Source organism: Panicum virgatum, chromosome 2K, assembly GCF_016808335.1.
Source record: "Panicum virgatum strain AP13 chromosome 2K, P.virgatum_v5, whole genome shotgun sequence".
Lineage (NCBI taxonomy): Eukaryota > Viridiplantae > Streptophyta > Magnoliopsida > Poales > Poaceae > Panicum > Panicum virgatum.
Genome location: NC_053137.1, coordinates 27,893,784 through 27,904,461, shown reverse-complemented (window position 1 = coordinate 27,904,461; position 10,678 = coordinate 27,893,784). Strand labels below are relative to the sequence as shown.

The 10,678-nt window shown below is 46.6% G+C and overlaps 1 protein-coding gene across 1 annotated transcript; it reads right to left on the bottom strand.

Annotated features, from left to right (window-relative positions):
* Positions 1 to 2,641: 2,641 nt before the first annotated feature.
* On the bottom strand, positions 2,642 to 10,273 carry LOC120672940 (polyadenylate-binding protein 8-like). The gene is made up of 9 exons (XM_039953574.1): positions 9,843 to 10,273; positions 6,450 to 6,568; positions 5,610 to 6,266; positions 5,455 to 5,532; positions 5,278 to 5,367; positions 4,202 to 4,339; positions 3,550 to 3,720; positions 3,237 to 3,440; positions 2,642 to 3,150 (listed from the first exon to the last, which is right to left on the bottom strand). The coding sequence occupies exons 1-9, from the start codon at positions 10,108 to 10,110 to the stop codon at positions 2,905 to 2,907; spliced, it is 1,971 nt and encodes a 656-aa protein (XP_039809508.1). The 5' UTR covers positions 10,111 to 10,273; the 3' UTR covers positions 2,642 to 2,904.
* Between the last annotated feature and the right edge of the window lie 405 nt (positions 10,274 to 10,678).

Here is a 10,678-nt window from a genome sequence, read left to right as displayed (position 1 = left end):
GCCACCATGGGCACCTGTAGCTCGTCGTCGCCATGGATCCGCCACCACGGGCACTCGCAGCTCGTCGTCGCCATGGCCCTGCCGCCCAAGCTTTGTGCCTCCACCATAGATCCACACCGAGCGCCGCGGCCATGGCCATGGCCCCGTGCAGGCCTCTGCCGCCGCCGCGGCCCGCACCCGCTGACAAGGGAGAAGAAAGGGGGAGGCCGCCGCTGCCATGGCCTAAGAGCAGAGCAGAGGCGCGAGCAAGGAGGGAGCTGGGAAGAGGGGGGAGGGAGGTGGCCCTGCCGGATCCAGCCCACCGTCACAGCCATGGAGGCCGGCGAGCTCGAGGGACCGTGGCGGATGGAGCGGGAGGGAGGAGGATGGGGAGCAGGGAAGGAGAGGAGAGGGAGGGGTGGAGAGGGAGAGAGGAGCGGCATCGGCGAGGCAAGCCCGCCATCGCCGGCAGGATGGCCCGCCGCGCTCGCCTCCGCATCCGGCTCGCCGCCGCCTCCTCCTGGAGCACACGCCCGGACCTCCGCCCAGCAGCGCCGGGGAGGGAGGTGCAGGGAGGCCGGTGTCCCGCTGCAAGGCCCGCCATGGCCGGCGTCGAGGAGGTTGAGGGTGCGGGCGCCACAGTCCCGTGAGCCCTGGGAGAGGAAAGGCGCCACCGCAGCCCTGGGAGGCGAGCCACCAGGGAGGGGCGGGGCCCCTGCGCCGGCCTCTGCGTCGCCCCAACGCCCGAAGGAGGGGCGGGGTCCCTACGCCGGCCCAGGTCGCCACGATGCCACGGCAGCGCGCTCCTAGCCTTGCTCGCCACGGCCGGCGCGAGCGCGATTCTACACGCCGCTGTGGCTAGGAGGGACAGAGGCGGGAGGAAGAGGGAGAGAGCAGAGGAAGGATGACCGCCGCAAGCCGAGCTCCACCCACGGGCCACGGGGCCGCCAGGGGCCGCCGCCAGCGGCGCCGCATGGGGCCGCGCTGAGCTCCGCCCGCTGGGGGTCGCGGCGGCGTGTGGCCGGAGCGAAGGGAGGAGAACAGAGGAGGGGTCCACCCTTGGCAATTGGTATAGAGGAGAGATATGGAGGATAGATGACTGCAGAGAAATTGGTTATAGAGGATAGAATCTCGATGACCATACCAGAAATATTCTTTTGGGGGAGGGAAATAGAGGAGAATGAGTGTGAACAGCTCTAAGTGACTGCTAAGCAGATTGCTGTTTTGTTTGTATTAGCGATGAAGGAGAGACCAGTCTGGGGAAACAAAAAAACTGAGATGAGACGAGATATACAGCGGCTGACCTACTGTGGCCAGTGGAGATGGCAAAGTGCTGGGCTCAGCCACGTCACGAGAGCCACGAGTCATGAAGCTTCTGCAACTCCCAGCATGCATGCAGGATTCATTTATGGTTATATTATCTCTTCTCAGGTTTAATTAGCTAATAAATGGCTCCAAAGTTCTCTCTATACAGTTCTATTTAATTTTGTCTATCTTTACATCAACAAGAGTTATACCCTTGCTGCTCAAACGAAGAATTATAAAATCTGATATATTCATGATCAAAACAAAGCTCATAGCTCTCATTACTTCAATGGAACCATATTTAGACTATTTACAAGGATCAGAAAAATTACTCGAAAATTTCACCAAATTTGGATAATGCTTTGATCAGATAAGATTGAAAAGATTAAAAGGACTAGCTAGCGCCCGGACGTCCGATAGGAGGGCTTCATCGGACGCTGAGCCCAGCATATAAAAGAGCCAATGTGCAACATGAATCAATAGAATCCCCAACATCATATATGAACTTATGCAACATCAAAAATATTCTAAACTAGCTTATAATGTCAAATCAGTTTCAAAGAAAAATCCCACTGAAATATGGGGTGTATGTTTCATGCAACATCCATCAAAATAATCCAATATCTCATCGCAACATTCATAAATTGAAGATGCAACATCTGCAAAGAAACTAATGCAACATCAACGGGGAGGAAAAAAGAACTTTGAATCAAATCACCCATGACAACATTACATATCGTTCGTTGCAACATCTCAAACAATCTTTTGTAACATAAGAAAATCATCAATTGCAAAGTTTGGAACCTTCAACACGGAGGGCGGAGAGGAGCCGTGCAGCGGGCAAGCATCACCAGCGGGGAGGGAGAGGAGGCGCAGCTGCCCGTCCATCAGCGGAGAGGGAGAGGAGCTGAGGAGGGCGCCGCACGGGGCGAGCAGCAAAAACTTGGGGGCGAAGAGCAGCTGTGCAGCGGCGAGACGCCATGGTCTTGGGCCTGATGGAGGGACGTACATGGCAAAGGGCCCACTGCTCCAGAGCTGAGGTGCGCCCAGGAAAGGCGTGCGAGGGGAGGAGTTGGGCCTAGGGTCTGGCGCCTAGGGGAGCTCGTGTGGACGTGTGGTTGGAGAAAAAAAGGGTAAGAGAGGATAAGAGAGTTCGATTTACTCCTGTAGATTGCAGCGTCCTATTTTCCTAATCGTCTAATCAGTAATCATATCCACCTATCCCGCCTTAACCTATTTCTAATGCAACTAAAATTTTCATCTAAATTTTTGGTTTAGTCCATCTTATATCATTAGCCCGTAGACCTTGATCCATTCCGTTTACAAGTCTGGACCACGTAAACTACAAATTAGCGCATGAGCAACTATACATATCCGATAGTTGTACCAACTTTATCCGTAGCGATGCAAGTAATAAATTTGGTGACAACCCGACAACGAAACAACATATCCATACGATCAAAACAACCAATCCAGGACAAAACTAGACCAACCCTAGTTCAGCTAATTATAGAGCAAGCTAAAACTCCAATAAACAAAGCAAACCAAGTCATTGCACTCTAGATAGGATAAGTATAAGCAAAAATTGCCAGCAGCCTCCGATCAAGTCATCGGACACATTCAGCTGGAGACGACGCCATCGTTCAGGGACAGATTAGCCAGCTGCTGCTCCGGGGAGGTCTGCTGGAGATGCTGGGCGGAGCGGAGGACCTCCATGGCTTCAGCAACCTTGGCCTTGAGCGCATCTGGCGACTCCAGCAGGTGCAGGACCTCCGTCTGGTCCATCTCCAAAAGCATGCCAGTCACCTTGGCAGCCTGCTCATGCTCCAGCTGATCAACTAGAGGATACAGGTTCTCACCAAGCATCTGCAACACATTACAAAGTCAAGAGGTATCCTTGATTATAAACAAAAAAAAAGGCAAACAAACAAATCGCAGGCTCAATATCATACCAGCCTCTGCTGATCCGGTGGGGCGTTGGCAAGCGCAGTGGCTAGTGCTCCAATTGGAACAGGTTGTGACACGCCAGCATCTCTAATTGGCATCCCACCCATCTCGTATGGAGCTGGTATCACAGCCCCAACACCATGCATGCCAGGATCAGGCATTCCGCGACCAGTGGGATAGCGGTAGCCACGCCCACCTCTAGGGAACATCTGCATCATAGAGAAAATTCAGGTCAGTTCCTCCAAAGATGATAACTAACACAGGGCACGTGAAATCAAAGAATGAAAATGAATAATGCCTTTTAATACAGGATACTACCTGTTGCTGACCACCCATTGGCATAGGTTGCTGCATTCCACCAGCACCAGCACGCCTACCAGCAGGACGCTGTGGCTGCTGCCCTTGCTGAACCATTGGCATCATAAAATTTGGCATTGGAGCCCCAGGCCTCATCCCAGGCATCAAAGGTTGCTGGAAGGCAAATCCAGCCTAAACAACACAAAACTTGTCAGCTCCACAAATACGAAGACCAAAAACCAGGTGTCATCATGCCCATACCAAGAGGATATAAACAATCAGTAAAGAATTTACAATGAATTGTTTCTTATTGAACAGAGTTCCATTTGTGTTGAACAATTTTCACAAAGAAATCAAAAAACTAAATAGAAATCACTATCAAGTGTACCAAGGTTGCAGTTCAATACCATACCAATACTAGGGTTAGACATGATTTTTTTGTACGATAAATCAAGCAACATAGCTTCTGTTAGATTTGGTCATTGGTCGTGCAAGCAAACCAGCTTACAGAAGAATGGCACAGAGCATAATTTCAGAACAAATATGATATCAGCATATCTTTTTTGCTAAAATATAGTGGTACGTGTACACAGTAACATTCATGTCAATAAAGGATACCAATTATCCAACAGACCAAGCCGCACATACATAATAAATGCAAAGAATGTAATACCTGGGGGTTGATAAAGGCTGGAGGTGGCTGACCATAAAACAGCTGCTGACCAACTCCAGGAACACCAGGTGGAAACATGGGCATGCGAGAACCAACAGAAGGCGCCATTGCAACAGGACGCATTTGAGAAAATTGTGCCTGCAAAGTATATCAGTAAATTGAATACCAGATTCCAAAGCAAATTACAACAGAACAAATGAGGATGAAAAGTACATCACATGAACCCTAGAGAACACAAATGAACTTAACACATACAAAAAATCATGCTAGTAAAGCAATTTGGCCAATCAACAAAACAAGTAGGGATGATTACGTAGTGACACTGTAGAAGTGCACAGATTTGAAAGGAGCATATTTAGTGATTCTGATGCCATACAGCTATTACATGGGTCGCACTTTCCCGCTCACATAAAACTAGTCAACTTGCGCACCAAAAATGCCATTTACATATCAATGAACTATCAAAAGCCAAATACATGAGTTGTGCTTTCCCGTTCACATAAAACTAGTCAACTTGCCCACCCAAAATGCCATTTACATATCTATGAACTATCAAAAGCCAAATATGCTGAACCAGAAGCACTCATCAGTAACCATTGCAAAGTGTAATTATTTTCCCAAATATCCCAAATATATACAAACATGCATATAGAGTTGTCCCTCTGCTCAAGAACAAACGATGTATTCTATTTTGACCAGGACGACAGATAGACTTCTAGCAATGATTTACTGATATCATTTTAGCTATACTAACATTTCGTGATGGCAAATATGAATCTATCTGTATAAATTCAGTACGGCAAACATACTTAAAAGTTGATTATAATATAGAAAGCTTGACACTTCCAAAACAAAATATACTGCAAATTTATTGTGTGAAGGGATCCCATAAGAATATGCGTTACATTAACATGTGAAATACAACATATGCGATGATGCATAGCTTAAAAACACCCACACCAGACTTGCTGACGACATTGCATGGAAAAAACAAGAGATTTTGCAGTACAAAAAAGCATACTTGCATAACATACAACATTATCATGCAGCAAACTTATGCCCGAATGCATATTTACCTGTAGCTTTGCCTTCCTGTCTTCTTTCCGCTGTGCAAGAGCTACATAAAGGGGCTTGCTTCCAACCATTTTGCCGTTCATTTCCGTGAGCTACAAGGGTGTTAAGAAGACTAATTATTTTATAAATTTGTCAAATCAACTCAGCATTCCAAAATACACGGACCAAACAAAGCTTACAGCGCGAGCAGCATCATCCGCGGATTTGAAAGCAACAAATCCAGACCCTCTGCTGACACCATTTGAATCCCGCATAACCTACAATATAGTTCCTGTCAGCAACCTAAACTAGGAAGTATATTATGAGCAAATTAGCAAGTGAACAGTGAACTGACCTTGCAGGAAGTAATAGAGCCATACTCAGCAAAGAGTTCACGCAACTTCTCATCATCAACATTGTCCTCTAAGTTTTTCAGATACAAGTTAGTGTTTTGGAACTTCTCAGTTACTTCTTGAATATTCTTTTCAAATTTCTCCTTCAACTCCATCTCTCTTTCTGACTTTTTCTGTGCTCTTCCAACAAACAGTTCCTTATCGTTGAATACTTTGCCGTTCAACTCTTGAACAGCCTGAGCAGCATCATCAGCATTTTCAAAATTGACAAATCCAAAACACCTGGATTTTCCATCACTGTCCCTCATAACAACAGCGCTAGTTATGGTTCCATATTTTCCAAACATCTCCTTCAACTCATCATCAGTTACAGTCTCAGAAAGATTCTTCACATAAACATTGCTGAACTTGACATTGCTGGAGACATTTTCACGGTCCTGCTTGCGAACAAAAGGTCCAACATACACTTTCTTGTCATTGATAAGCATCCCATTAAGCTTATCAATAGCAGATTGAGCAGATTCATCCCTCTCAAACTGAACAAAGCCATAGCCCCTTGATTCTCCTGATGGGTCTGTAGCAATTTTACATGAAAGGATGTTCCCAAATGCACAGAACGTGTCATACAAAGCTTTGTTGTCTATTGATTTATCAAGATTCTGCAAAATAGAACAGAGGGTCAGCCTTAATAAGTGAAAAGTTGACATAGCATATAGAAATTAAGCACAACATCAACGACAATGACCTTTTAATCCCAAGCACATTGGGGCTGCAACAGATAAAACCCAGCAAGAACCCTCAAATAAGTGCATAAAAAAGAAGCATAGAAATTTGGATCTCACCTTAATAAATATATTTCCTGCGCCACTTTTGCGTGAGCTGGGGTCACGGTTAGAATACATGATCCTGATAGGCTTTCCATTGATAGGAGTGAAGTTAAGCAGTTCAAGGGCCCGTGCAGCTGCAATAAATTTCTAATCAGTAAAAGACTATAAAGAAGATAAGGGTGCTTCACAATGAAGTACAGTATGCAAATAAGCTGGAGTCAGAAAAGAATGCAATCACAAATAAGGTCCCAAGGGCAACTGCAATAGTTACTTCATCTTTATATTAGACCTCTACAGGACAGCCACACAAACACACACAGAGCATGGATTGCATGCTATTAATTAGTTTTCAAAATACACTTGGGTAATGAAAAAATATTTTTTTGGTAGCCCATGGATGCAGGACAAACGAACAAACATCATGCTGGCACATCTTACAAGAAAATCAGCACATATATAGAACAAAGCAGCAGCAACATCCTTTGTAATAACTAATAAGCAATAAAAGAAACTGCTTTTAGTGCCAGATACCACCAGAACCAGCTTAACAAAAGATTTTTAGCCAACAATCAGGTACAACCTCTCCCTTGATATAACATCACATTAAACCACACAAATTTAAGAGGAAAGAAACAATTCTCAATAAGGGCCGTTTGGGAGGGCTCTCCAAAACGGCTGCACCATCACTGGTGAAGCCAAAGTCTCTGAAGCCAAAAAAAGTGGCTTCACCCAGCTTCTAGTTCATTTTTACCCCAGCTTACAAAACAGCTTCATGCTACAGTGCCTTAATTTGCTCGGAACAGGTGAAGTCGGAGCCAATAAAAGCTCTCCTAAACAAGCCCTAAATTCATATGAACAGCAAAGCTAAGCACTTGCACATGAAAGAAAAACATCTCCCTCAAACATAGGAAGGATTCAAGCAGCAGCAACAACAACAACATAGCCTTTTGTCCCAAGCGAGTTGGGGTAGGCTAGAGATGAAACCCAAGAGACACAAAGGTCACGGTTCAGGCACACTGATAGCTAGTCTCCAAGCGCTCCTATCCAAAGCTATCTCTTCAGAGATATTCCAATCATTAAGGTCTTTCTTAACCGACTCATCCTAAGTCAGTTTAGGTCTACCTCTACCCCTCTTTACCTTATCGACACGCTTTAGAACCCCACTACACACCGGCACCTTAGGAGGCCTCCGTTGGATATGTCCAAACCATCTCAACCGATGTTGGGTATTTCTCCTCAATTGGTGCCACTCCTACCCTTTCCCGAATAACTTTGTTCCGGACTTATCCCTTCTTGTGTGCCCGCAAAATCACCGCAGCATCCGCATCTCTGCTACACTCAGTTGCTTGACATGTCGCCTTTTTGTGGGCCAACATTCAGCACCATATAACATCGCCGGGCGAATCGCTGTCCTACAGAACTTCCTTTTAGCTTTGTGGCACCCTTCTGTGATCACAGAGGATGCCAGAAGCTTGACGCCATTTCAACCAACCAACTGAGATTCTATGCCTAACATATTCATCAATGTCGCCATCCTTTTGTAGCATCGATCCTAAATACCGAAAAGTATCCTTCCAGGCCACCACTTGCCCATCGAGACTAACATCTCCACCCTCATGCATAGTCGCGCTAAAATCGCACATCATGTACTCGGTCTTGGTCCTACTAAGCCTGAACCCTTTCGACTTAACGTACGTCTCCACAGCTCTAACTTCCTATTAACCCCTTCCCTACTCTCGTCAACTAGCACTACATCATCAACAAAGAGCACACACCAAGGGATATCACCTTGTATGTCACTTGTGACCTCATCCATCATCAAAGCAAATAAATAAGGGCTCAATGCTGACCCCTGATGTAAACCTATGTTAATAGGAAAGTCAGTGGTGTCGCTATCACATGTCCGGACAAACGTCATCGCATCCTTGTACATATCCTTAATGAGGGTAATGTACTTAGTTGGGACTTTGTGCTTCTCCAAGGCCCACCACATGACATTTCTCAATACTTTGTCATACGCCTTCTCGAGGTCAATAAAGACCATGTGCAAGTCCTTCTGCTGCTCTCTATAACTCTCTATCAATTGTCGTATTAAGAAAATCGCCTCCATGGTCGACCTACCAAGCATGAATTCAAATTGATTTTGGGTCACACTTGTCACTCTTCTTAGGCAGTGCTCGATAACCCTCTCCCATAGCTTCATCATATGACTCATCAGGTTAATTACACGGTAGTTAGTACAACTCTGAACATCTCCCTTATTTTTGAAGATCGGTACTAATATACTTCTCCATTCTTCAGGCATCTTGTTTGACCGAAAAATGAGGTTAAAAAGGTTAGTTAACCATACTATCGCTCTGTCACCTAGGCGTCTCCACACCTCAATGGGGATACCATCAGGGCCCATCGCTTTACCTCCCTTCATCCTCTTCAAAGCCTCCCCGATCTCTGCTTCCTGAATTTTTCTCACAAAGCGTCTGTTGGTATCGTCAAAAGAGTCCTCTAACTCAAGGGTAGGCCCCTCATTCTCCCCATTAAACCTACAATGGGTAGGCCCCTCATTCTCCTCACATAGGAAGGCTTCAAGCCATCTCACAAAATCTACAATGCTAGGTGATGCCACTTTTGTGGGGCGGCTAGGCTCCATATTTTGAGGAAAACTTTTAAATCAACAATATCAAGAAACTAAAAGTCCATAGAGATTAACATGCTGCAATCCCAGCCAACACATAACAAGAAGCAGCGATCCTAAAGCTCTGTTGCCAGTAACCAAAAGATAAGTTTTGGCAGCCTACATAACATACTCTTAGGTAAGTTACGAAGTGTTGCCATAAAAAATGCACAGGCATTGCACCACCTTATAAAGAATCCTAGCATATTGAAAGAAGGAACACCAATAAATAGTAGTAAGCAATACAAGAGAACATTTTTCTGGCTCCTACAAAGGCAAAAAAAAGTAACAGGCATACATTAACCACAAGAACCTAACTTGCCAAAAGAGGGAATCAGCAAATATACACCCTCCCTGGCTCCCTTCAATCCACTATTTACAGTACTTCTTCAGTACGAGGAAAGTTTTTTTATCTAACAAAATCAACAAAACATATATCCCCACCGACAAAACATGTTGTAACCACAGCAACACATCAAAAGAAGCAACATCCTAAACCTCAGATACGAGTGTTACAGGAAACCATTATTGCGACGGAGCAATAGCGCTGGAAAATCTCTACAACGCCTCAAACCCTAGCGGCATCAAGCCAATCGATCGGGGATTTGGCATCTAAACCCTAACTGCCGCCAAATCCGTCGGATTTTACAAACCCTAGCCCGTAGCCGATCGCAACCGCCGGCGCCGGAACCCTAATCGACAGATCGGGGGCACTGGAGAGGAGTCCAGGGGCTCACCGTCGGCCGGGTTGTTGTAGTTGACGTAGGCGTACCCGAGCGACTTGCGGGAGTTGATGTCCCTGCAGACGCGTACGGAGACGACGCCGCCGACCTGGCTGAAGACGTCGAAGAGCTGCGCGTCCTGCACGCTCTCGTGCAGGTCGCCCACGTACAGCGAGGTCGCGGGGAACGCCGCCCCGGCCGCCGCCGCCGCCCCGGCAGGAGCGGCCGGGGAGCCGCCGCCGGACTCGGATCCCGACGCCGCCTGTTGCCCCTGCGCCGCCATCTCCGATCGGGTGGTGGTGATTTTTTTTTCTGGGATTTTTTGCGGATTTTTTTGGGGTAGGTTTTCTGGTTTAGGGTTTGATAAGGGTTGGGGGCTCTCCCGGAGTCAGGGCAGGGCTCCCAACGGCGGCGTCGCGAGGAGAGAGGAGAGCGCGAGGGCGGCGCGGCGGGGGATGGGGGCAATTTGTACCCCCGGGGGCAAAACCCTCATCGGCCATGGCCGTCGGATCGGGTACGGTCGCGAGTGGACGGAGTGGATCCGGACGCGTGGGGTGGCCCATGTGTCCGAGCGGGACGGGGCTGCTTCGATGCTAAAAGCAGCCGTGTAGGCCGTTGCTGTTTTTTATCACAAACAGACAATTTATACTAAGCTGTCTGTTTGGCTATCCGCAGGTTGATTAATTCATACTTTGACACACAAATTCATGGTGATCCAGTACATACTTGATCTTTGTAGTCATTTTATTGCATACATAAGACAACGCATAATATATTTAAATAATTCATATGACTTTTAAAATAAGCATGTATTATAGAACACGTGCATACTGCTTCGAGGACTGAGCAGT

What these genes read in the sequence shown, in the direction of transcription:
- LOC120672940 (XM_039953574.1), bottom strand. Translation starts at nt 10,110, where the DNA reads ATGGCGGCGCAGGGGCAACAGGCGGCGTCGGGATCCGAGTCCGGCGGC. An exon ending in CAGGAAATATATTTATTAAG is followed by an intron (nt 6,267 to 6,449) that starts GTGAGATCCAAA and finishes TCTATTTTGCAG; the next exon opens with AATCTTGATAAATCAATAGA. An exon ending in CGGATGATGCTGCTCGCGCT is followed by an intron (nt 5,368 to 5,454) that starts GTAAGCTTTGTT and finishes ACACCCTTGTAG; the next exon opens with CTCACGGAAATGAACGGCAA.